This window comes from Carassius auratus, chromosome 40 (assembly GCF_003368295.1).
Source record: "Carassius auratus strain Wakin chromosome 40, ASM336829v1, whole genome shotgun sequence".
Lineage (NCBI taxonomy): Eukaryota > Metazoa > Chordata > Actinopteri > Cypriniformes > Cyprinidae > Carassius > Carassius auratus.
The window spans coordinates 3,484,143-3,511,970 of record NC_039282.1 but is presented as its reverse complement, the minus strand read 5'-3'; the positions used below and the strand labels follow the sequence as shown (position 1 = coordinate 3,511,970).

Below are 27,828 nucleotides of genomic sequence, written 5' to 3'. Positions count from 1 at the left end.
CATATTAGATTATTTAAATACAAAATAATCATGTGAAGTGTTCGTCCGGCAGTAATCACACGCTGAACACAAACACACACGAGCGACAGATGACAGAGAAGAGAAAGACAATGTCACAATGGAAGAAGAAACAACACAATGATTAAGTCTAATAGCTCGCCCTGACGAAGGAATATAGAGAGAAAAATACAAGGAGGTGGGGGGTTGTTAGCAGCAGAAACACACTGAACGAAACAAATCTCACGGATAAGGACAAAATCAAATACGAGTAAATCACTGAGCAGATCATTCACTTAATGGAAAATTGCTTCCTGTTACTTTTGTTTCAGCCCCTGCTGTGCTTGCAGTACAAACTTTTGGTCTGTACTAATATATATATATATATATATATATATAATATATAATATATATATATATGTATATAGGTAGAGTAAATGATGACAATTTAAATTTTTGGGTTATTTATGTGAGGATTATATGACATGTGGCAATGCACTACCTGTAAATGCTTATGTCCAGTAAACCTGTGAGGAAATTCTGGCAGGAAAATGGAGATGAAGCCTGGCAGTGTCCACTCTAGACGAGCCCCCCCAGGGTTTGAGTCTGAGGGCCGAGATTGCTCAGAGACGGGGTATTCTCTGTGCTGGCGCTGTGTCTAAATAGTCTGTGATGAACAAGCGGAGCCGGGAGAGACAGGAAGCCCTGATGACATGACAGGGATCTCCTCTTTACCACTGACGCCGATTCCTGCAGCAAAGATGACACGGATTCATAAATCACTATACAAAATAGGTTTAGGAATTGAGATGGGTTGGTTTAAAGATCAAGGGATAGAGATTGGTAGGTTTAGGGGTGGAGATGGGTGGGTTTAGGGATCGGGGTGGAGACTGGTAGGTTTAGGGGTGGAGATGGGTGGGTTTAGGGTTCAGGGGTTGGAGACGGGTAGGTTTAGGAATGAAGATGGGTGGGCTTAGGGATCGGGGGTGGAGACAGGTAAGTTTAAATGAGGGAAGATGGGTGGGTTTTGGGATCAGGGGGTTGGATCTGGATCCAACAACACCCCGTGGATCTTGTGTTTTGAAATGAGGACCATCTCGTTTGAAAGGATCATTGGGGCTGCTTTTATTTTATTGACAAATATTAATTTATATGCATGTTGACATTTAATACATCCCATTATTTATACAAAGAACAATACTAGGCCCATTCTCTGATACAGTGGAGGAAAAAAAACTCTATAGTGCTCATTTTTAAACATTCAAGCTGAAATAAAATCTTTCATTTTTGAATCTGACAATCTGACAAAATCAGCAGCATCTCAGACATTATTGAAATGATACAGAAGATAACCACAGATACAAAAATATCAGAAAATACTTTGTAAAAAAAAGTGCCATAGTGTTAAAATGACAAAGCATCACTTGGACAGGGTGCAGAAATGGCCCATGATGTCCAACTGCTCCAACAAGCAGAAGATCCCCAGTCCGCTCTCTTTTGTATTGCACTATGTAGTTAGTACAGTAAAACAGTGGTCAGCTAGCTAATACCATGTCTAATTTAACATTGAGCTCAAATTCTTGATTTTTCACTAATTGTGGGATAATACGGGCTTCCAGTTAATGTACATTTTATATTCTTCTTGCTTTTCCATGTGGCTCCTTCAAGATTCTGGCCTACAAGAATCTCCTGATCCAGCAGGAGAGACGTCACAATACAATGAACCGTTGAATTGTAGAAAACTGTCTTGAGTTGTGAGAATGTTATCTTACTTGATAGAGATGGTATAATGCTGTTTGTAGTTAATTTAAATATGCTGAAATGATGTACGGCACTACAGAAGAACATAAAAACATATGTTAAGTGTTCAGCACTAATGTTAGACGGTTAGACAGGACTGCCGCCTGCAGTTGGTGCTGGTTTGCGTGTCCACACCCAGCATGGACATTTAAAGGCACCACTGGTGAAGAGGGGAGGGACCTTGGACTTGGTTTAGTTATCATTGTCCATCCCTTCTCCTGAAGACTGTAAGTTGTTAAGATTCAGCAGTGCTTTCTAAAGACCAGGATCTCTGTGAAGGAGCTTCACTTGCGGCGACTGAAGATGCTCTTTTTGCTGGAGCTCTTGTCGGCGGTGCTCAAGCCGATCAGAAGCCTTGCTTTCTCGTCCTCCACCTGCTGCTGGAGGCTGCTGTCTGTTTTCCCATCCATCACTTTACCTCGAGACTCTGAGCCTGAGGCAGGTTTTAACCGCAGCTTCTCCTTTATCATCTGTTTATTTGGGACAAAAGTTAAATGGAATTTGAACAGAGCTCTTATAAGTAGTTTAAAGTTGAGTCTGGGACTGAGGGGGTGCGAGTGATTACCTGTGCAACCAGAGCCTTGCGACTGTCTCTCTTCACAGCCATAGCAAAGTCCAGCCAGGTCCAGGTGTTGTTATGATACTCCAGACAGGGCAGAACCAGGTTCAGATCCTTCCAGTCTACACTGCTCTTCTCGCCCTACAGGTACACCACAAGAGAAATGCATACAGTCAGACTCGGGAATGTGACACTGAAGGCTATATCACTTTAAACCTTTGCTAGGACCAACCTTGTAACTGACACAAAGGGGAACCTGAGGAATCTTGATGTAGATGAAAGAATTATTCATTGCTGCTCTTTCTTTCATCTTATCAATGTCATCAACAGGATGCTGAATGGGGAACACATTAACAGGTTAAATAACTTGGTTACACACATTTTGTGAATTCCAGCTGAAATATTATACTCATTACAGACCACAAATAATGATCTGTGAATAAAAAATAAAAAAAAAAAACAAGCCAATATCCATCATAAGAAGTCAATTTATACATTAAAATAATACCTCAGGTGGTTTGCGAAATGACCTCCTCACTCCAGCTGTTCGATTTAACCCTTGCTTCCCCGGTCCAAGCCCTCCTATGGAGTCTTCAGAGAGCTGCCTGGGTTTCACAACCCCTGTGATTTAAGCAGAAAACAAGCCTTAGACACTCCACAATGCACATGAAAGTCACCTTGAAGCCAATCCAGACACAAAACCTTTCAATGTCAAATAGTGATAAGCTTTTAATAACCTAGGATGGGCCATCAGCTTGACATAACATAAGCAGACAGCAATCTAAACCCTCACTGGAGCACAAAAAGAAAAATTGAGCATAAAAAAAATCAATGTGAAATCTAATATTGATCAGCATGGGCTGGACTATGGATGTCGGTACAGCGAGTGCAATGAGTGGTTGAAACAGGAATGTAAAGACCAATTCTGGTTTTCAAGAGAATCAGCATTTGGTTTTCCACTTCTTGTACTTTGATGAATTCTAATTATTACTTGCATATGATGTGATTGGGAACAAAGTTGAGATGACAAGAAAAACTTCACACACCTGTGGTAACCAGTCTGAACTTGTCTTCCTCATCCCCAACTTCCTCTTCTTCCACATTTCGACCGGGGAAGAAAAATCCCATCATCCTCTTGAAGAACTGGTACATGAGCTGAATGGTGAGGGGTACCACATTCACCTACAGATAAAAACAGATTGTTAAGAAAAAAAAGGACAGCTGTATGTGAGAATGGCATCCTCCAGAGTTACATTGCAAACAGGAATGGATTTCATGATAGTGACCTCAAAGTGCTCTTTGACGGAAATCCCTCCCACCGGGGGGCGGACCTTACTGAAGATGCGGAGGGCAAGCTGGCGTCCTGATTGGCAGGGGCTCTGAGGGCGCAAAACCACCTACAACACAGAACGAGAGCACAATTACACCCATATTCCTGAAGTACTTCTGTTTGTTTAAATGCATGCAAGCATGCATTGTTTTTTGCATGTCCTGCAGGTCAAACAAACCCAACTGAAAATGACTGGACAGATGTAAAAAATATATCTAAAAAAAAAATAAAAGTGAGAGACAAAATATCTAAAAGTGGAAGGAAATGCAACTAGCCTGCAATAAAAAACTACAAGTGAGATTGCAGGTGATTTTTGTCCAAATAGGAACAAACATTTTCTGAGCAGGCATATGTCTGGATGAGGATGAAGATGTCGACTAACAAACATAGGATTTTACCCACTCAATACATACCCTTACATGCTGCACAAGAGAAACCAAGAGTTATAGGATTAACAAATAGCAGAGATGTGCAAAATGCTACAATGTTCAAAATTAACTAGCTGAATGACTAGGTGAGAGCCCTGTATAACTAGGCTGGTTTAGGTCATGTTCACAAGACAGCGGTCTTACGTGTTGCACAGTGAACACTCTCATAGTCCTCACAAAAAGTGGATTAAAACTATTTGAACATTGCTCTCATCAGACAATTTCATGTTTGACAATAACTGTAGTGAAATGTATTGCGAAAGCAGTGAATGTGCTACTAAGGCAGTGTTATGATGGCTGTTAATAATACATAATAACTGTAATAAATATAATTGGATAAAAGCGTCTGCTAAATGACTAAATGTAAATGTACATATCAGTTTGATTATATCTAATTACGATGAAAATGTTTCAAATTAAAATAACCATAATCCCTATATCATTTACCTTGGATGTAAATCTCAGAGTTAAAATGCTCAGATGACCCCTAATTAATCAACTAGTTGGCTGTTGGACATCTAGTAAACTAGGCGACCGTCAGGGGACAGGATGGTTGACAAGCCTACTAATTGTCACACAAGGAATAATGCTCGGATTTTACTTTAAATATTACAGTCGAAATGCAAACTAATTTTAAACTAGCTGTAAACATGTAGATGACATCTAAGTATCTAACTACTAACTAGTTGGCTGCTGGACAAGTAATGAACTAAATGATCATCAAGGGAAAAGACTGTCGAGCATAAAGGGTGACATTTTACCTTAAATTCCACAACTAAAATTATAACTACTTGATTTTTTGTTTCCCGATTAATAAATTAGTTGGCTGTTGGATGCATCAGGAAACCAAGTGACAGGATGGTTCATCAAAAGTCAGGATGGTTAAAATATCAAACTGGAATATAGTTAACATGTTACCTCAAATATTACAGCTAAATGCTAACTACTAATTTAGTTCAACTTTTATAAATTTACTAGTTGGTTAGTAAACTAAGTGACTGTCATGGAAAAGGACGGCTGACAAAGCTACTAGTTGTCTAACTAGAATACTGTTAACATGTTACCTTAAAAATAACAGTTACAATGCTAACTTTGTCTTTAAAAAAAAGATTATTAATAAATACTAATAATTATAATAATATTATATATATATATATATATATATATATATATATATATATATATTTTTTTTTTTTTTAAGTGTAGTATTGTTTGTTGGACAAATAATGGACTGTAAATGGAGAAGAAGAAAAAAATCGACATGCACTAAACCAGCCCGTTATGCAGGTTTCAGTTCAGACTGCATTTAAATGTGTGTAAACAACCACACAGAGACATTTGCAGAAGTTAGAGCAGATTTTGTAAAGACACATCTCAACTGTCACATGGTTTTGTTATTTCTCCCACTTGGACATCCAGTGTGACTCACTAAGCAGCAGTACCTTGTACACAGCATTGGGAAGCAGGTTATTCATGGTGAACCAGCCCAATTCCAGGAGATGCTCTGCTGTGTCATCAGACTTATTCAACTGAGGAAGAGAACATCCCGTTAAGAGTTATGAAGCCAGTGACGCACACTCACATATACAGTGGCTAACGTTTAACCGATGCCTAACAAAGGACATTCAGCGACTTCAACCGAAATCTCAAGGTGCAGATTCACCTTGCTGTACATGAACCGCTGTAGTTCAAGTTCAGCTATACCCAGCTGCCCGTCTTCTTCTGTGAGACACCAGCGGGCCTGAGCGAAGTAGATCTCGGTCCGCCGCACAACGCTAACATCTTCTGGGGGTTTCCGCAACTCCAGTTTGTTTGCCCTTTGCAGCTGGAAGTCCTTAAAACACCTTAAAGAAGGCAAAGAACAGCGATATATCCAAACATTTTTAACTAACATTTGCTAATGAATTATCAACTGCTTGAATCGAGCTTAGTGACCAACCGGATGAGGATATTGAGCTCCTCACTCTTCATCTGCATGTCTGTCTTCTCTTGGTTGAGCTGATTCTGCAGGCGCAGGTTGATGTCGGACAGCTCGTCTCCTCTGAACTCTTCCGACTGGGACTGTAAGATTCAGATAAAAGGTCATTATAAATAGACCTCAGAGTAGTCTGGAGGACATGACCTCATACGAAAAGCTATGCATATGGCTGATGGTTCAGATGGAGATAAGCACTAACCCTCATGTTGGAGTAGATCTGTTTTTCCAAGCAGCGGATCTGAGCCAAATGCTGGCGCACCGCTTCCTGAAGGTGCAAAATACTGCTACGCTGCTCCTCAGGGTTGCTGGAGATCTCTAGCTGGAAACGCACACGCTGCTTTCTCTCGCTGTGCTCCTAAACAAAGCAAAAGATCTGGCAGATCAGCAAACAACACAAGAACTCGTTCCAAAGCTGGTGTCGAGATCAATTACAGTCAGTTCGAACCTTGCGTCGGGGCTCCACGTGGAGTAGCAGATTATTGAATATGTCCAGGATCATGGAGTACTGCACAGGATTGGTGGAGATCTCTAGGTCATTGTGGATCAGGGTGAAAGTGTCGACTGCACCTGATAATAACCGGAACGAAGCAACAATATATTTGTGACAGAACAAGCAGCATCTTAAGTCAGTTCCTGTTTCGCTTGAGGTCACATACCAGCCTGTTTCTTTAAAAGGTCCTCCTTCTCATGGCGGTCACTGATCTCTGGCGGTTTGATGGAGGTGGCCAGTTCAGGGTCAATGTCGTGGCTGTACCCGATGTAGTACATCCGACAGCTACAGCGAGAGATGATGCGCTGGACCTGCTGGGTCTCCTGCACTTGTGACGGCTGGTTCCAATCTAAAACAGTGCCAGAGTAAACCGGTCAGGTAAACTAGACTGTGGCTGCTGATTGGACATGAAAAAGTTGTTCCCACAATGCTACAAGGACGAGGGATGGGCCATTGGTAGAAAAAATGAATGGAAGAAATTGTAACACCCATTGGCCTTGTCCCAAAAGGAATCTGAAGCACTCATGTTCTTCCAAGTCTACACTTTTGTGATGTAATGTTGGGTAAAAGTCTACTGCAGAGCCCGTCTAAGTGCGGACTTGGCAGTAGAGTGCATCAATGTCACATTGCCGGCTCAAAGTAGGTACTGTGAACACCTTTCTGAAGCCTAAAATGACACATGACGGGGTAAGCAACGTCGGCTCTCCAGGACCGACGTTGCCTACCCCCTGATTTGTCATTCTGTCAGTCCTGCAGGGTTGAGCTCCAACCCTAATTAAGTGCATCTGATCTGGCTAATCAAGTTTTTAATCAAGGATTATTTGGAAACTACAGGTATGTTTATTGGAGCAGGGTCGAAAGTCAACTCAACTCAACTCAACCTCAAGCTCTTTTAGGGTCTTCTGAGTGTTTTTTAACAAGCTACTATGCAGATGCCAGGCTATTCTGGACAGTTGCAAGGTGGTCCATCCCAAAAGCATAATGTTGATATGAACTCAAGAGTTAAAATGGCACACCTGAGGTGGTGCTGACCATGCCTCCAACAGCCTGGCCACTCTCCATCAGCTCCTGCACTGAGTCCAAGTTTCTCTGCCTGTGTTCCTCAATGTTCTTCACCTTTAGGTCCACAAAATGAGATCCGACTGCTTTAATGCAATGTTTCATTGGTTATAAATGGTATTTGCATGATAGCTGTACTTCTGAACCCACCTCCAGCCACAGCTGCCAGTCCTCCTGTTCAGAGGGGTTTTGCTCCATAGTGGCAAAGTACTGCATACCATCCAGCAGACATGTCCAAGTGGTCTTCTGCTTGAGAGTGTCGTTATACCAAGCAGGATGGTGTTCACATTGCAGTAGCTGTGCCTTGGCGGCAGATACCAGCACGCAGCCGGCTGTTTCAGTGCCTCGAAGCATCATCTGAACACCATGTACACAGGAAGATGTTTAGATCTGCTAATACAGCATCTTGCACTACGGCTTACTGCTCTCAAAGGTGAATCCGTACCTGACCGTTGACGAGCTCTATGAACCAGTTGCGGTTGTAAACGTCATCGGTCTGGCACGCGGCAATACCACAGAGCTGGTCACTCACTCCTGAGTCCTCTTCGGAGAAGACCACAAACTTATCGGTCTCCTCAATAAGCTTCTGTAACATGGATGTTCCTAAAAAGGACCACAAAAAAACATCAGCCTAGACAAGTGAGCTACAATATGCTCCAGATTTTTCTGGGCTGACAGTCATGAGAAGAGACTACCTTCATTCGGACTCTTCTCGGGGCGAGTGGTTGTGGTGATTACTGGTGTTGCGGGAGCCGTGTTTGAGGAGTAGCTGGACATGGAGCGTTTCAGCTTTTTCATCTGCACCTGGGTGTCGATCCGCAGACCCTTCAGAGCCTCGGTGGAGAGGTTTCTCTTCAGCACAGATGCTTTTTTATAGCCGTCGTACAAACCAAAGGCAATATTCCGGTTGGTAGTAGTCCAAGAGGCCCTCAGGTCCACCAAACACAACTTGTGTGTGTAGGAAGCATTGCTTTCATCTTTTGAGTTTACCTCCTGAGACAATTTAAGCAGCGATATAGTTGGTTTGTCATTAATAAAGGCCTATTCACATTGGGGACAATTTTTTGCCACAAACTGTGTCAGGAATAACTTAGAAAAAGTATTCATTTATTTCTTGTAGATAAATTACGCAATAAGAGCGTCTCACCTCCTCTATGCGGTTACTCTGTCTCTGGTAGCTGAGAGAGGACAGGCTGAGCAGGTGGGTCTTCTTCACCTGGGCATTGATCTGGTGGTCGGCCGTCTCGTCCCATGTGGAGGCCATGAGGTGCACAGTGACCAGAGAGAGGTCGCTCACCATCTGAGTAACGTTCCACTCGGAGATAAGTCGTCTCATCACGGTGCCAGCTGTAAAACATGCATCAATCATTTCAGCAGAACATTTCAACAGTGTGTGAAGTGGAGAGCGTGATTGAGACGTTCTGCTCTCACCCTGTGGGATGAGCCTCTGTGTTCCTCTGGTGAAGACATGACCTTTGCTGCACTCCACCTGAATGCCTCTCTGCTGAGCAAACGATGCCCAGTAATGGACCTGCACAAGAACATTAAGACAGGTCTACACTTCTTTCTTTCTTACTTCATCTTTCCAGTATGACAAAATATCCTTTGAATGATAAGAATTAGTGGTTGACCGATATATCGGCAAGGCCGATATTTTTCAAATACCGGCATTAGCCGATAAGTTTTTCTGCTCGGCCAAAGTGTTCGAGGTGACTTTTATTTTGACAGCGCTGGGAACGGCAGTGTCTGAGCGCGCACAGTGCTCACACTCTCTCTCTTGTTAGTCATCGTCATTAACAGTTCTGTCCAACACGGATAGAAGTCTGTCTAATAATCAGAATGGTTAAAGAAATTAACGTATAGAAAGTATTATAACGACTGCTTTTATATTACGCCTATTAGTAACAGAAAGGCAAACATTATAATACTTTCTCGTTTGTTGTCAGCATTAAGCAAATATGCATTTATATAATTTAAACAAATCTTTGAATGAACATTTAATTTCACAAACCTTGCAAACTTAGTCGAATCCAGCTGTGAGATCTTGTGAAGCATTATTATATCCAGCATGATCACGTGTTCTCTTGCGATTTCTATAAACTTGTGATTTCAAATTATACTGCGCTTTATGCATTTGCCAACCGTCATTTTCATATCATTTTCTCCGTGTGCTGTATGTAAAATGAGCTTTATTTGAAAAATATGATTCTCACTGCACACAAACTTCCCAGAATACTGAGTGCCCTGTTGGTTACGGTGCTTGTTTTCTTTTTAATTATATTTGCATTAAATATTTATGTGTGAAAAATACTGTCATCTAAAGTATAAGCATGTGTCATTTACATTTATTTTTAATACATTGTCAAATGACTTAAAATTTCTTCAATATTAATAATAATAATTTAAAAATAAAAATCACATCGGCTTTATATCGGCCATCACCCACCTGCTTTCCAAGATATCGGCAATCAAAAAACACATATCGGTCGACCACTAATAAGAATCCTTTGATAAGAATACACTATTATATGGGGGTGAATGACCTATATAGATACAAGAATGTATACAATTTTAAATATCTTTTATTATTTAATAAAATAACAAATAAATATACTTAACGTTTCTATTATAATTATTATTAAAATATAATTGTTATTACTATTATTAAACACAACTGTTATATTTTAGCTATATGTCACTGAGCATCAGCTAAAAGACAAGTTTGAAATCAACTAGTGTGAAAAGGGAGGCAGGCATAAAGTATGGTTTGACAGAGGCAGGTGTGTCACCTGTAGCTGCGGGAAAGATGCCGTATAGGACATCTGTTTGTAGTGCTGGCTGAGCTTCCTGCGGTTGGGTTTGAGGCTGTGGAAGAGCTTGCCTCTGCAGATGGGCCGGCACACACTGGTCCACGTGGCCCAGAAGTTCTGCATCCAGCGCAGGGTGCTGCTGTAGAGGAGGATTCTGGGCTGACTGGACCCTGAGAGAAAACACAAACAAGCCTTTAAAACCAGTGCTGAAATGACCTTCAGGCCTGGAATACACTACATGACTTTTGCACCGATTTTCAGTCTTAAAAGTTGTGTAGCCTTTATCAGCTTTTACAAAAAAGGCTATAGTTCAACCTTTGCCACAGTGGTCCATGGTGATGGAGAGGTTGAGGTTTTCAGAGCGGAAGGCCCTATAGGAATCGTGCGGCTGGCCTGAGGTGACATCCGCAACGTTCTCCACAGCACAGAGCATTACGCCATGGTGGTCATGTGGATTACCATGGCATAACCACTGGAGGTCAAGGGTCATACATAAGCTCGGGAGTTGCAGGAAGCAGATATCATCATACCTGTATAGAAACGGACCAGACAGATGTTAATAAATCAAACTTGAATCAAAATGTCACATTGTAATGTAATATAACTACTAGTCAGGTACTTGGAGGCTGTTCTAACGTTGACGTCCAAGTCACCCTTGAAGACAAACTGCCCAGGATTCCAGTCAAAGTTCAGCTTGCTCCACTCCCAGTGAAGGTTCTCTGTGGTGTTGTAAGGGTCCTACACAAATAAAATATGAAAGTTATCATTGGATATTCACAAGTGTGACAGGCTTTTAGCAAGGAGCCTGGGTGTGTTTGTTAGTACCTCAGTAGCGAGCTGATGCAGGTTGGCATGTTCAATGTCCATTACCCAGCGGCCATGCAGAAGAAGTCTGCTTTTATCCCACCAGGCCAGAAGGGGGGACGGGTCAGCTGTGGGTTTGGTCAGTAAATCAACAGCCTGGCCAATCAGCGTCCAAGCAGGATCCCAGCACGGCCCCCACACAATGGTGTAGAGGGAAATGTTGGCTGTTTGAACAGTTAGACCGGGTGAGTCATATTGTTGCAACATCACATTACAGACTTACGAGATCTAGAGCGTGTTGTGACTCACAATGGACGTCGTAGTAGAACTTCAGCGGTGGCATATTCCTGTAAACCGTCACATCACCCCACGGCTGGCCGAGCTGGACCACCTGTTTGCGCTTTGCTCTCAGCTGCCCGTCCTGCTCGGTGCCCATCAGACGTCCCGACAGCGACCACTCTCTGATCTCAAACAGGTACCGAGGATAGTCCCGGATTCGCACTGAAACACACAGGAAATAAGAATGATAGTCATTATAGACTCTCAAAAGTGATTAAAAATAGCACTTTACACATGTAGCACTCAGCAAACAACACCTACAATTGGTTCTATTATGCAGTCCCTCCAAAAAAACGCTGATTTTTTTTTTTTTGGGGTGATTGTTGCGGGCAAAAATCCTTGATTTTGCGGCACGTTTTCTTATAAAAATGCGATGGAATATACGGGATATTTTTGTAATTTTATGCAATGAAATTGCGTGAACTTGCAAAAACTGCGGTTTAATGAAAAAGAGAAAAAAAAGGTGATTCCCCCAACACCTTTTTCTCACTAGGCTACTACCTTAATGTAAAAAGTAATTTCTTTTTACTTCCTATGATAAGCGAGAATACTAAATCACTGAATATTTAAGTTGCAATCTCTTACTGCGACGTAAATTATTTTACGTACTACTAATATAATTACAACTGTAACTTTTTGGTACTGTTCTGTAACAAAAAAGTGCAATCTTACAACTGTAAAGTTGCATCAACTTCTGAATGAAACTACAACAGTGTTAGTAGCCTAGTGAGAAGGGGGTGTTGGGGGAATCTCCGTTTTTTCACTATTTCATCAAACCGCAGTTTTCGCAAGTTCTCGCAATATAATTTGGCTCCGTCATGTAACAAATCGGGAAACTGCTTCGCGCGTTCTTTTGCGCTTATTTTTGTTGGCAAATAAGAATAATTTGCGCGCTTCAAGTTTCCCCCTGGTTTCATCGCGGGGTTTGCAGATGATGTTCACGTCACGTAATTACGTCACTTCATAAGGTTCCCATGGCAATAGGGGAAAATGGCGCTTTACTTGTGTGAAGTAAACGCAACATTTTTCTACTTTCTGCTAATATATATATTTTTTGCAACGAAAATACAGGGATTATGAAATCATGCTAGCCCCGCATATTTTGCTTTCTGAAATCGGCCATTTATGCTGCAAAAGAGCGGCGTATTTGAAAAAATGCAACCCCGCATAAATATGCGGCCTTTGGCTGATTATGCATTAAATCAAGCGATCGCATAATCGCGTTTTTCTGGAGGGACTGAATATGTTGCCCTGCTAATAGCTCAGTTCTCTGATAAGTATAAAAATACAACATTGAGTCAATTCTGAAGCAATTTAACAACAGTAATGTATTGATTCATTCAGTACATTCAGAAATGAATTTATTTATAATTGCCATTTATTTTGTCAGCCATCTTGGATTACTTACATTAGATATTCAGTAACTATCAAAGCAAGAATAAGCATTCATTGGACGAGGGCCACTGTCCTGTAGAGTTTAGCCCCAACTCCAAATAATAAAACCTGAACCACCTAATCAAGGTCTTCCAGATTACTGTGAACTTCAAGGGTTTCACGGGAATCAAACCCATGACCATGGTGTTGCTAGTCTCACGCTCTTTTGTTTGAGTTACAGGAAAGCTGTGTTGTGGCAAGTTGGAGCTAAACTCTGCAGGGCATTGAACTCGTCTATTAAAGCATGCTAGACTTACCCAGAAATGCATTAAGCTTGAATTTAAAAGCTCGGCACCACTGGATCACCAGCTGCAGGCCATCTCTAGGGAAAGGGCTGATGCCATCGATGTCCCGCAGCTGCTCTCGGATCCGTTCAGGCCCGTGCAAGGACTGATCCGCAAGCGCCACCAGCTCCAACTCTGACACCGTCCAGGTGAGCAGCGACTTGCGCATGGGCGTGTTGGCATACAGTCGCTTGGACCGCTGAATGTAGATCTCAATGTGCTTGCGCTCAAGGGAGGTGTAGAGCTCCTCGATCTTACGGGCCGGAAGGAGCTCGCCGTGCTGCTTGCGTAGGTCGGCCACTTTCTTGTCCAGCAGCTGCAGGCGCTTGGCGCTTTCCTTGCTTTCGTCCTTCATTAGCTCGTAATTGTCACGTAGTTTGATCTCAAAGACGTCATCCAGGAACACGAAGGAGAACTGGTTGATGCGGATCAGCAGGTCTGGGGGCAAGCGACAGGGTTCTGCCGATGGGGCGGCACGGCTGTGTAGGGTCTTCAGCCACTTCTGCACACTGATGGCCTTGTCGAAAGTCTCAGAGAAGTTGTACTGGTAAGGGAACTCAATGGCAAGGCTGGGTGCAGTGAAGAGCCAAGTGCGATTACAAAATGTTTGGAGGAAAGGGAATTGAGATCTGTGCTGTTGCATTACTTCAAACTTATCCAGCATCTGCACCTCGGCCCCAGAAAAGGAGAAGATGTCATTGCCATCAAAACTGAACACCAAATAAGGAGTCTTCATCAGCACGGCTCCGGGCCGTTTGGAGAGCGACAGTGCTTCTGCACTGAAGATGATGAAGTTTGTCTCGGCCACATGGGCAGTGAGTCGTGTGCTTGCCAACTCTACACAAACTAACATGTCAGAGGAAGAGTCTGCAGACTCGGCTCCATCCTTCTGTCGCAGCCTTAGAGATTCAGACAGCACTTTCCAATAGCTTTGGCTCTCTGTGACGTGCTGATATAAAAACATGTGATCCGATGGTGTCCACTGCACTGACAAAGCGTTTTCACTCCGTACCTGATCAGATGAAGATTGGAGGATATAAAAATCAAGAAGAATGAAAAGGAAACTATGATCTTCTTTTCTTTTCTGTTGCGACATATGTTTTTTGTGAAACAGCGAACAAGAATGAAAAAGTAGGGCGGAAGTTAATTTCGTCCATCATAAATTAACTGAAATGTTGATGTTTGCCAATTTGCTGCGCCCTGAGACTGTTTTTGTCCTAATATTTATCCATTGTTAATAACCATTCAGCATTACAGTATAATTGAAAGCATTATAATAAATGTCATATTTAGCTACTTGTGCCCTTCAGCAAGAAGGAAATATACAGAAATTTAAAGAAGTTACATATTGTTATATATATTAAAACAGTATTTGATATGACACGATCAACCATTGCAGTCACTTAGAACCACACCTAGTGTTTATAGCCTGTAATAACTCATCCTATGTGAAGCAGATCAGGACAGCTGTGTGTAGGAGCAGTGTAGTGGTGTAGTACCTCCAGACTGCGGGAAGTGATGTTGTAAGAGACCGTGAAAGCAGTCAGGGTCAGGATGGGGTTTGGCGTTTGAGCGGCAGGGCAGCATGGCTCCATGCTCTCAGTGAGGGCCTTCACCACAGCAAGAGAAACACCCTGCACAGAAACATTCGAGTTCTCCCCCGATCCTTCAGCTACCACTGTGTCCACCCTCAAAGCAACAGCCCCTTTAAAACAATACAGAAAAACAAACAAGCTAATACACACGGAGTAACGAAAATCTCAGGCTTTTTGGATAAAAGGCAGATAAACAAGAGTTTAACTTGTATTTAAGGACTTCTTTTAGCTCTCACCTGCCACATTGGAGAGTGTGAATGTGTTTACATCCACAAGATTAAGTTTAAACTTAAAGAGAGGTGGCAGACGGGGTGGAGGCTTTTCCGGAGGGGAACGTAAGGGGGCATTCTCCGCTCTGTCCAGTTTAAGAACAGAGAACAGACGTGACAGACACAGAGAGCAGGTCTCGGACACTTCCAGCTGCAGGCCTTTCAGACTGGACTCCATACAGGCACTGCCAGAGGGGTCGGAGCTCACCGTCCTCAACTTACTATAGCTTCCCTGTGGGCAAAAAGGAATAGTGTAAAGCCAAATGATTATATTTCAAAATCTAGCCAATCTTACGTACTGATTTTACCTGCAGTGTGAGGGAGTCTAGGATAAGGGCTTCCCCCCAGACATGTTTTCCAGGTGGGTGAGGAGCCTGCTGGATATGGGAACCCTGGCCCACACGCCACCAGAAATGATCCAGGGACAGAGAGGCTTTCTCAGTCATGCTCCGACTCTTCACACCATCCTCTTCTGAGTCCAACAAGTGCTGCAGTTCTGCGAGACACACCAGATTCAGTCGCACATCACAACAGAGACACTTTCAAACTGAAGGGTTCGATCAGAAGTTGACCAAAACGGACTCTTCTGCTATGCACTTCATTCATTTTGAAATAATACTTATTAACTATATATATTTTTAGATATTTTATTGTAAATTAAAAAAAATTATAATGATTTATAAATATTAGATAAAAAGGGGGAAAAGTTTAAGCTGAGCTACTAAAATTATTCAAATTAAACCTAAAATAAAATAAATGTTTAATTATACATTTTATTTTATTTTATTATAATAATGTGTATATGTTATAATGATATTTTAAAGCAAAAATATTTCAAAATTAATAATAATATTAACAATATTAAATATTTCATTATAAATTCTGTATTTCTAATAATAAAAGGTGTTAATAAAATATGAATGTAATTAAAGAAAATGGATTCGATTTCAAAATGCCTTCTTGGGCAGATCAGCATCATAAAAGTATTTTTCCACCTTTGAAATTGTGCTTTTCAAAAAAAAAAAAATATATATATATATATATATATATATATATATATATTATATATATATATATATATATATATATATTCATGAAAACGTCTTGTAAAAAGCTAAGCTACATAAATACAATGTGAAAATACATTTTAATTCATCTCTAAAAAGCATAGAACAGAAACTGTTGTTATTTGAGTAATTTCACCATCTATTGTTTTTAACAGCATTCAGTAATCACACTTCACCATTTACCAGAGTTGGCTGAGATGAAGCCCAGGGCGAAGGGTGGCGTGTCTCCCAACTGCACTGACACATTGACATTAGACACGGAGGAGCTTATCATCACGGGAGCGTCCAGCTGGGGGAAACGCCTGGGAGACAAAAGGACTCTTATGTGAGGACAATAAACAAGACCTCCATTACAGCCCAAACTGTGACGCTCAGAAAGCGAGCGGCCGATTAATACCTTTTTTTACGAGATGTTTTACTGTGCGAGAGTTGGTCCCATGAAAACATGTCCAGCCAATGGGAGAACTCCTGATGACGGTAGTGGATGATACAAGTGTTGATGGTGACCGTGCTAGAGATGTCAACAGACGTCACCTTAAGAGAGAGTCAAGTCAAAAACAATACATTTAGATTCTGATTTGCACTGAAAATCCATATAGAAATTGAGCAAAACAACTCACCTGCAGTATTGTTCTGAGAGTGTTCAGACATATAATTCTCTGTCGGCTTTGTGACAGCAGAAGACCATCTGAAAAACACCCAGTACCCACAATACTTCGGGTTAAGCGTGTGTTCAGATCCCTAACCCCAAGTATAAGCAAAAATAATGATAGTGTTTAAGTGTGTGCGTTCTTGTGTCCTTTCCCCACCCTCCAGTAGAAGCTCCAGACGGCTCTGTGGGAAACTGAGTTGCGGGGTAAAACTCATCAGAGGAAGCTGCTCATCGTCACGATCATAAGCCACCTTCAGAGACTTTAAAGTCCAGTTCAGATGTCTGTGAAACAAACATTGTTTGCTAGAGCACACAAACAACATCCACGGTTGATCACAACTACTGTAATACGATTGCTTACCTCTTCTGACTGTGCATGGAAAGTGTGACATTAGTGTTTTCAAAATCCACGTGGACCTTCTGTGGAAGCAGGTTGTGAAGCCGCTCAATCGCTTCTGTTTGAATGTAAGAGTCCTCTTTGTCATCTACAAGAAGCACATAAGTGAAAAACTTTAACATTTATATTTACAGCAAGGTTAATTATTGCATGTATCATATAATAGTATAGTATAAATAAATATATTTACAACAGGGTTAAATAATATAGTAATAATATTAAAAAAAACATTGAAATCAGCAGGTCTGGGGGCATATATATATATATATATATATATATATATATATATATATATATATATATGGTATGCGTGTGTGTTTGCATTAATTTTGTCAGCTATTTTTAATACTGTATAATGGTTAAAATGATGAACAAATATATATTATTTTGCTCAATTTTAATTGAAATGTTGTCGTCATTTGGGAAATTTATTTTTACTTTTAATCAGAAGCTGCTCTTTCCCCAATAAGCACAAATCAATAGAACTTCGACCTTTTATGCATTTGTTTATTTTACCTCATCTAGTGTACAGATTTATAAAAGGATATCAATTAGAGGCTAAATAAACACCAAAGACTTCAGATACACACTCGCCCTGTCTACATCATGAAAACTGGTGTAACAAAAACCTACTCTCATATATTATAGCAGAGAAATTCCTAATAGTAATTCCAATAATTCCAAATTGCATTAAATGTTTCACTTATAAAACAATGGCAAAAAGACTTATTTCTGCAAAGAGGTTGTGCATGCAACATTAAAATCTGCAACCACTATCACGACCCAGCAGAGTGCATATCCGTTTAACAGAAAAGCTCTGATTGGGGGATTTGAGGTCTTGATATCTGGCAACCACAAACATGAACGCTCCCATAATAGTGTTGTACAGCAAATGTTTTGGCTCCACTTTATATTTTAACAAAAGTCAAAAGATTTTGGTAAAGTTTATGTTCTTTTAAATACATTTCAGTCTCATCTTTTTTCGTCAACGATATTGCATGCTCATTTCGTCTCAGTTACCGTTTAATGAGCTTATTATCATCTCGTCACAGTCTCATTTTCATCAGGGGAAAAAAACCTGGCTAACGAACATTTTTCGTCATCGTTTTTGTTAACGAAATTAACACTAGCCTGCATAACTATGATCACTATAATTACTAAATAGAAATATTTAACGAGAATAAACTATTGTAATATTTCACTGTAAAGAAAAAGATGAATAAAACAATAACAAAAATGTTATTTTGAAGAAAAGTAAAATTTCTCCATTTTTAAATATTTAATATTATCAGGCTTTTATTTTGGCGGAAAACCACAAGATTTCTTTAAAGCTTCTATTTTTATTACATTTCTTAAATTAAATTGCAGCCTTTGCCATTTGATAATCGCACTAAGCTACTAAAGCCCCTTTCACACTGCACGTCGGACCCGACAAATTGCCGTGTCGAATTGATGACGTGCGTTATCGCGCGACTCTTTTACCGGCTGTTTTGAAGGAAGATCAACGTTCACGACGAAAAAATATGTGGAAACTGTAATGAAGCAGAGATCAGTTAGTTCCTCACTTTCCGCGCTGATGCAGAGTTCGTCTGCTTGCTTCAGTGAAAGTATAACGTGCCTAACGTTTTCGACTCGTACAATACACGTCACGCCCTGATGTCACATGTCTTTACGGGTTGTGTGTGAAAGCACGCACATATCCCGGGTCATCACTGGCAGTGTGAAAGTGCACAATCTAGTGACCCGGGAACAGTTGAAGGAACACTTTACCCGTGTATTTGCCGGAATGGCAGTGTGAAAGGGGCTTAAGAGTGTAGCTCAGACGTCAAACCTGCAGTATGACTGGTGCAGTCGGTGGGAGCAGCTCCTGGAGGTTTGGGGAGCTGGCTGAGGAACAGGCCTTCATGAAGCTCAGCCAGCAGAGTCCTGACACACAGTCCCAGACGCCCCGGCCTGAGACCAGGCAGACTCACGTCACCATTCAGGGCCAGACTCAGAGATACCTCAGCCAGACATGTGTCCTGCTAACAGGAGGACAGGCACTCTGTTAGCATCTTGTAACCATCTAACACATACATTTATGTTTTGTTCACAACATAATGAGGTCACACATTAACACGTGAATGTGTGCTGTACATACCAGTCTGCTGCTCTTCAGAACTTTACTGCTAAGTTGTCCCACAGAGAAATCCCAGGCCAACCTGACAACAAACCAGTAAGTTGTCATTTTATTAGGCATTTGGTTAAACTGTTTCTCTAAATGGTGAAAGGTTGTGGTAACAGGAATAGGGAAGCACAGCATTCTGGTGCCATATTGTTTATTAAATTAACCAATCCCAAACTTTGAAATTTTGCTCACTTAAAGCTAGTTGTTAATAAACTAGTAAACTAATAATGGTATTAAATAATTATAATATTCTCATACTGTACTTTATAATACTTTGATGCCTAAATTGTACTTGCAACATTTAAAATGTTTCCTTTTATCATTTAGGTTGACAGATTTTATTTCTTATTTGTTATAGTTTAATTTATTTAGACAAAATAGTATAGAATTTAGATATTGGCCATTTATTGCCATTTGTTATTCATTTATATTGGTCACAACATGAAAATGATGAATGGTTTTAAAGCTTCAGCCAGTGCATCGCGTCCGGTCGCCGGTTTTAGCTTTACCTGCAATACACAAAGCTATTACACCACGCAGAAGTCTTTCAAACAGCAGAAGTTAATCACCTTTTAGTTTGATGATCCAGCAGTAAAGTGATGGCAGAGGACGTCATGTGCCAGAGGGACTCAGGCAGGGCCAGATTCAACACCATCACATTTATAGAGTTAATGTGGAACGACAGCAGCTGCGAAACACACACGACGCAAAACTTTGAAGGAGGTGTACAACTGTACCTACTGTACTGCACCTGCAGTCAAAGTCCATGGAGAACAGCATTTCAACAGTTTTAAAACACTTCTTTCACAGAAAATTATGTGTAAAGGAGTTAAAAGGTTGGATATAATTGAACTGATTAAATAACCTTGAACATTAAGGCGTATCATTTCTAAATCTTGTAGTGATATTTTCGAAATAGCATGTACTTTCTGCCTTGCCCCATTGACTTTCATTGCAGGTGCATTGCTGTACCACCCTTTTCTTTTCTTCAGAACAATATATATTGATCTTCTGTGGAAATCAACAGCTATGCATTGAGCTTGACTTCTACTAAAACTCTTAAACAACAGTCAGTAAGTGGATCACCTGAGAGAGGAGGTGCAGGGTAGAGGGACTGAGAAGAGCTCTTTTTGAACTCTCCTCATTAGCTTTAGGAGCCCGGGGCCTAACTGGCTCCTGCAGGTCAAAGCGGAGCCGGGCCTCACCCACACACAACGCCAAGAACCTCCTAACAAATACATCACAATCACGATGACCCATCATCTACAGACTATATTTACTCTAACTACGTATCACTATCTATACTCACGGCAGGTCCGGGTTCACCATTTTGCAAGAAATCCATATCCTGTCAATTTCCTACAAAACACAAAACAGAAAAAGGCTTTAAAATGTGCTAGAATACATATTACACATTAATGCATTGCATCAGTTGCAGCTTTGAGCTTTATATAAAGCCTACTGTTTTATAACTGATATGCAAAATTTTCAAAACGTTGCCGGAAAAACCTGTTGTGCACAATCTACTATATGCCTTCTGTCATCTGACTGATAGTTTGTACTTTGTAGCAAGTAAAAGGCTATTTTTAGTACGATTGTAAAAAAAAGTCTGCCTTCAGGTAGTGGAATAACTTCTAGAATCTAGAATAACTTTTACATGTAGTAATATATTAAGATGAACCTTTACCGGACTGAAGCAACTTAGCTTTACTTAATTATTCATAATGTGACCCTGCACCACAAAACCTTAAGTCTTAAGTGTCCATTTTTCTAAATTGAGATGTATACATCACATGAAGGCTGAATAAATAAGCTTTCCATTGATGTATGGTTTATTACGATCGAGCAATATTTGAAAATATTTGAAAATCTGTAATCTGACATGTGCAAAATCTGAGAAAATCGCCTTTTAAGTCGTCCAAATGAATTCTTAGCAATACATTTTACTAATCAAAAATTACGTTTTTATATTTTTACGGTAGGAAACTTACTAAATATCTTCATGGAACACGATCTTTACTTAATATCCTAATGATTTTTGGCATAAAAGAAAAATCGATAATTTTGACCCATACAATGTTTTCTTGGGGCTACCAATATACACCAGTGACTTAAGACTGCTTTTGTGGTCCAGGGTCACATATATCAATTGTGAGCGTCAAATATGATACATCAGGCTTTTGAGGGATGTTTATTTGTTCATCTCCCAATTACCATTGGATTGCATAGCATTGCATTATATGTTTTGCCCCCACAATAAAAACTGCATAACAAACACCTTGTGTCTACAGGGTTAAGGTGATTGTAATAGGGCCAATATGTAGTGTGACACAGAAAACAAACCCACCAGAGTGTGCTGAGGCTGAAACTGAACGCTGATTCCTCGCACTGAGAACAGACCCACAGATCTGATCCGGAGCTCAGCATTCAGGACATTGTGGAAAAAACGGACAGCCAAACTGCAAGCAAACCATCTAATAAAACACAAACAGGGCCGTTACTAGGTTTGCAGTATCTGTACATTCACATATTAATTCCAACATGCTGGCTTCTTACTTACCTAAAGAGCAAAATGAATACAACTGCCAAGATGAGAAATACTGAGATGGCAATCAGCAGGACAGACATTGTGCTGTTAATGCTCCTTCACATCAGCCTACAATCATGACAAGAAGAAACCTGACTTCAGAGTCCTGTCAAAGAATTATATCCAAAACATGTTAGTTACTAGTTACACTAAACTGAATAGAGAACATAAATGAGGATGCAGGTGCATTGACATTTTAATAAGCCAAATGAGTGCATTTCTTTATTCAATGTCATCTGAATTTTTAGGCATTCAAATTGTGTTTCTTATAAACCTAAACTGAATAGTGACAGCATTTATTAGCATTTCACAAAGCCATGTTACTTAACAGACTAGGAGTCTGTCCTATACATAACATATAATTAATATTGCACAGATTTTAATTCTCAAAACAATATAATCACTTGATCGTCCGTCTCAGTGTGCAAACAGCTGTTGGTTTGAACTTGCAATGTTGAGCAAAACAACATTAGCCTGTCAGCTGGCAAAACACTACCGCGCACCTCAAAGCAAGACTTATTGAACTTACTATTTAAGGTGTTTACTGTAATCGGCAGCTTTTGAGTCGTGTTACCCACCTGAAAGGGTTTGTAACGCAGACCAGTGGATCTTCAGGCTTCTCATGCTAGGCTAACTGAGCTAGCAGCGGGATCATGACAGCTCTTTGACAAGCTAATCATGTTTATCTGCTTCACACAACACTAAACATTAGAATTACAAACGCTGATAAGCTGATCAACCAGATTTCATTATGATTTGCGATTTAAGTAATGGGCTTGCCTCTTGTAATACTTGTGTTTCAAGCGTGAAGGCAGAAATACTGACTTTTTAGTGTTTCATAATAAAAGCCCCATGGGCAGCGCACAGACAACTATATATATATATATATATATATATATATATATATATATATATATATATATATATATATATATATATATATATATATATATATATATATTAAGAGTTATTATAAAATACAATACGTAAATGGGCAGTCAGCTGACAGTCATCTTTACCTTACACCAGTGGTTCGCAACCCTTTTTTCGGCTCAAAGTCCCCCATCTTGGTTAATTTGTTTCATTTGGTATTTCTGTTGTAATTACGACAAAGCAGCTTTTCTTTTCTTTTTTCAATTAACAGAACAGCATGGATATATCAAATTAATTTAACATGATTTATTTCGTAATTATATACGATTCAAGACTCTGTATGTTATTCATTAAAAATAATAGTTATTGAGGAGGAAAGGATATATGATTTTAATTTAGTTTTTTAATTTTAAAAGTAATTTTAAGTCATTTTGTTTGATATTGATATTAGATTGGACTTGGTATCGTGGATGAATAATATTGTCAGGAGTTTTTAAAAATTGCCATGGGGCCCCAAATTTGATCATCCTGGTGCGAGGGAACCCATCCTAAAATGTATAAAAAAATAAAAAATTCTAAATATGTATAAAAGGTTATTTCTTTAATATTTTGCTTTTAAATTATTACATAATTTAACTTTTTTACTGTACTTTAGTACTGTACGATGTATTTTAAAATATGTTTATCAATTTAAAATAAATGTATTTATTTAAATCAAATTTTTGTATTTATTTATAGTACTTGTTTAATATTTGTTTAAATAAAATTTGATTAGAATTTATTTACTTAATCCTATTTTGGTTATTATTATTATTTTTTACACTTTTCACACTGCCTTTCTCTAAACCTTCCACAGCTCAATAGTTTTGAACACTCAGTTTCTGCCCTAACTACTGTACATCTTCAATAGATCATACCAAGATGTAAAAGAATTACAATACTGATCTCTGCTGGTCAGTGGATGAAAGCTTTGTCTTTCTTTTTCAGCTTTTTGTATTTCCCCATCCACGCTTATAATATGATGCAAGCAACAAATGCAATTCATTATGAATGGCAGGAAATTTATTTTATTTTAATTGCCACTGAATATTGGTTACATTATCCTCTTTATTTATCAAATCTATTTACACTTTCAAGATTATAACAACAAAATCATGAGGATTTACTGTTTTTTTAATTACTGTACATAAATATACATCTCTGAAATGTATAATAACACAAATCTGGTTTAATTAACATCCTGGATCTTTTCAAGCAGTTTCAAGGATGGCAGACAGTGTTTATGCCGAAGCCTTCTGCTTCTTGTGTTTGGCAAACCACTCGTCACTCTTATCTGCAGCCATGGCCTGCAAAAGAAACCAACAGAAGACACGTGAATGAAAGTGGATCACAGGATTTCCTTTAAACTATATTAATGTGGGGAGACTGATAACCTCATCCAGTAATTCATTCCCCTTCGGGTCCATGGCAGAAAGCTGCCTGAATGCTTCATCCCCCACAAAGCAGATCTCATGACCATCCTACATTAAGTGAAGACCCGAGTCAGCCAAGCAAGCATCTGCCATTCAATCTCAGTCAAACTAAACAATAAAGACTCACAGGATCTGCAAGAATGACGACTTCCACCGTGGCTTTCCCAGGTGTGTCCAGACTCACAAGAGGGGTGAGGATTTTCTGCTTTTCTTTTTTCATTAGCGCTTCAATGTCTGCCAACTGCAAAACAAAGACATTTCTTTAAAATGACACCAAGTAGACTGGATGTTGATGCCTGATGTTGAATCAGCTGACCTGATCCCGAGGGCAAGCGAATGCGATCCTCCCAAAAGCAGTTCCATGATCCACAGCGCCTCCAATGTCCTGTAACTCCAGCTTACACTACAAAAGCACACGACTTAATAACAAACAATAATACTGTGAAGATATTTAAAATAAACATTCTATTTTAATATTCCATTTATTCCTGTGATGCAAAGCGGAATTTTCAGCAGCCACTTAATAACTGAAGGAAACATTTGATTCTTTGATGAACAGAAGGGTTCAACAATGCAATGCACCATTTATTTGAAAGAGAAATATTTTTTTAACAAGGTGAAAGTAAAGTCTTTTGATCAGTTTGCTAAATGAATTGCTGAATAAAAATAATTTCCTTTCAGAAAGCCTTACTAATCCCAAAATTCCGAGTGGCACTAATACTGAGCGGCATGTCCTTGTAATTTAATTATTGCCCAAAAATATAATAAATGGATTCTTTTCAGCCAAACCTGATTATCTGAGAATCCCATTAAGGCAATCTTTTTGTCCTCATTTTTCTCAATAACCCTCATTCCCAGCAGAGCAGACCAATAATGAATAGAGGACTGTAGATCAGAAACTGCCAGGGAGACTTTCTGGACAGGATCTATTACCAGGATCAGAAACAATCAGTTAGGAGTCAGTACACGACAGTTACCACATATACTCACTTCCATATTTCATAAGGAAGTCCCCACATCCCTATTATAAGACACATTTAGTGCAAACACCCACCACAGTCTGGCTGTTCCTTGTCTATAAGGTAGAAGCAGTATCCTCCTGGAGCTTCAGTCAGGTAGAGATGATCTTCGACTTGTGTTAGAGGCCAGTTTAACCTCTTAGCATTGCTCACAGCCTGACTGGACTGCAGAGTGAGACCCTAATGTTGAAGAGCACAGCAAATCACAGCTTCCTTTAGGTAGGATCCCTTTTAACAGAAACTAAAACTGCTTGTGAAAATGATTCACATGAGCAGTGTCACAAATGTATTCACATTTCATATATAGTGTAGAAATAGTGTAGAACCTGAACGGTACGGGATATCTTTACATGGTGTCATATTTGTTCCAAAATCATTATTATATGTATAACATCTATATGCATTATAATAAAAATGGTCTCATATATGTTCAGATCATACTTTAGCTGTGGTTTCAAGTTCTTAATTGTTTTGTATAAATCTAATTTACCAGAAAGTCGTTGCCAATGCGATATTCACCCACTCCATAATTATAGGTCAGCTCTGCAACAAAGTGGTCATCTTCTGGGCCAAAGCCCACCATGGTTTTACTCCATTTTCCATCATATGGACTGAAAACAAAAGAACACGTTATATAATGCAAGCTACAGGTTTATACATATAAGTGAAAGCAAAGCTAATCAAATAAATCCAATAAAACCATTAAAATATGACGAACCCATTGCAGGTTGCTTTGCAGCCCTCCTCAAATTCTTCATGACGCAGAATCTGTAGATTAGAGATACTTGTTATTGTTTAGAAATAGGTTTTGAGTAGGAACATGAACATACGGAGAATATGTGTTGGGTAACAGCATCATTAACTGGTTTATCAACAATATTAGGAGGCAAAGTTCCCATTGTGTTTACATAATCGAGCTAGAATTTTACAGTAAGGTCCACAAACCGTCCTTTTACCTTCATTCCTAAGACATCCCTGTAAAAAGTGGCTGTTTTGGTCCGGTCTCCTACTTTAAAAACAAAATGCAGTGCTCTTCTTAGTGCCATCACTTTTGAAAATCTCCCACTGTAAACGCGACGATCACACAGTGTTTAACGTTACACACACACACGCCTTGCAATCGACTGCTCTGCTATCGACAGCCCACAGACTTAACCAAAACAATAAATTGTTTCATTTCTACGTGCATTTGCAATGCCATTATATACGAGTGAATATTATGTCATTATTTTTAATATATTGTAATTCAAAATAACACATTACATGTTACAACATGTTAAATGGAAAGACATTTCTCGGTAAACTCTTACATGGTACACTCCGTTCTAGTGCTGCGCCACTGAGTCAACCACACGAATCGATTCCTTTGAACAGTTCGTTCCAAAGAATTGATTCACAAGCTTTTTAATAAGGATTTCCGATTGGTTTATCATCTGTCCTGGTTCAATGCTGTTGCCATTATTCAGTTCAAAAAGACATTTATTTAATCAAATGAAGCAGCTGATCAAATAAACGAGAAGCCGTTCACACAGAAAGGCGAACGCAGAGAGAAAGTGTCATTGGAAAATACCACACATGCATCGTTTTAAATGGCACTGTGTCTGATTAGTTTACATTACATCTATTTTATTTATTCGTTTTTCCTTTGTTTAATAGAGGAGCACCAGTCATATTGTACTTGAACAGCTGTTGAACCTAACTTTTGGCCCCATCAGTGTTATTGGGGGTCTGAACTTGGACCCCATTTAAACCGTCCTCAATAAAATAATAATAATAATTTATTGAAATAAATATTATTGCCATTGCCAATATTATTGCATATTGCCAAATTTAATTATAGTTAAGCAAATCTGTGTGGCATTATTACAAAAACAGACACTGACAAAACTACAGATTCGAATGTATTGTGTGTGTGTGTATGTGTGTTCACAAAATACATGTTTAAAACTATAATTCATAGAAAGCTTTTTCTAACCAGCAGATGGTAGAATTCAGCCTCCAACAGTTAGATCAATACCCATAAACAACTTATAATTGAGTTATTAAGGTGTAAGGTGTAAAAGAAAAAAAAGGTCCACATATCATTTTAAAACAGCATAAATATATTGTTGAGGATTAAATAATAATATATAATATAATAATAATAACAATATAAATAAATAAATAAATAAATAAATACACACACACACACACACACACACACACATATATATATATATATATATATATATATATATATATATATATATATATCCCTTTGTATAATTAAAACATGATATTATACAATCACTCTGTAAATGGGGTCAGAAGAAGCTTCGGCTCTGCTCTTTTACACACATGAATGTACACATGCATACAGGATACTTATAATATAGTACATCTTATAAAATGTATTATAAGTCACGGTTTGGAGGATTT

The 27,828-nt window shown here is 39.3% G+C and overlaps 2 protein-coding genes across 4 annotated transcripts; both read right to left on the bottom strand.

Annotated features, from left to right (window-relative positions):
- Positions 1-1,097: 1,097 nt before the first annotated feature.
- On the bottom strand, positions 1,098-22,872 carry LOC113058265 (protein KIAA0100). Of its 3 annotated transcripts, none has more exons than XM_026226019.1 (40): positions 22,625-22,872; positions 22,020-22,152; positions 21,807-21,933; positions 20,769-20,818; positions 20,546-20,687; positions 20,029-20,147; positions 19,433-19,493; positions 19,124-19,316; positions 17,257-17,380; positions 17,053-17,177; positions 16,864-16,931; positions 16,641-16,777; positions 16,427-16,545; positions 15,485-15,672; positions 15,144-15,408; positions 14,812-15,017; positions 13,286-14,324; positions 11,565-11,756; positions 11,277-11,479; positions 11,071-11,189; positions 10,767-10,981; positions 10,431-10,621; positions 9,073-9,172; positions 8,789-8,988; positions 8,337-8,634; positions 8,087-8,244; positions 7,792-7,998; positions 7,599-7,698; positions 6,749-6,931; positions 6,538-6,659; positions 6,292-6,447; positions 6,054-6,175; positions 5,778-5,958; positions 5,557-5,643; positions 3,643-3,753; positions 3,403-3,538; positions 2,865-2,977; positions 2,589-2,690; positions 2,363-2,497; positions 1,098-2,267 (listed from the first exon to the last, which is right to left on the bottom strand). In XM_026226019.1, the coding sequence occupies exons 2-40, from the start codon at positions 22,085-22,087 to the stop codon at positions 2,082-2,084; spliced, it is 6,648 nt and encodes a 2,215-aa protein (XP_026081804.1). In that variant the 5' UTR covers positions 22,088-22,152; positions 22,625-22,872; the 3' UTR covers positions 1,098-2,081. The 3 variants fall into 3 exon arrangements, with proteins under 3 accessions (XP_026081804.1, XP_026081807.1, XP_026081806.1); XM_026226022.1 differs by having other exon boundaries at positions 19,124-19,313; XM_026226021.1 differs by having other exon boundaries at positions 22,020-22,115.
- Positions 22,873-23,959: 1,087 nt separating this feature from the next.
- On the bottom strand, positions 23,960-26,529 carry LOC113058264 (glyoxalase domain-containing protein 4-like). Its single transcript, XM_026226018.1, has 9 exons — positions 26,367-26,529; positions 26,129-26,178; positions 25,901-26,021; positions 25,446-25,590; positions 25,181-25,317; positions 24,708-24,794; positions 24,519-24,632; positions 24,353-24,439; positions 23,960-24,265 (listed from the first exon to the last, which is right to left on the bottom strand). The coding sequence occupies exons 1-9, from the start codon at positions 26,454-26,456 to the stop codon at positions 24,200-24,202; spliced, it is 897 nt and encodes a 298-aa protein (XP_026081803.1). The 5' UTR covers positions 26,457-26,529; the 3' UTR covers positions 23,960-24,199.
- Between the last annotated feature and the right edge of the window lie 1,299 nt (positions 26,530-27,828).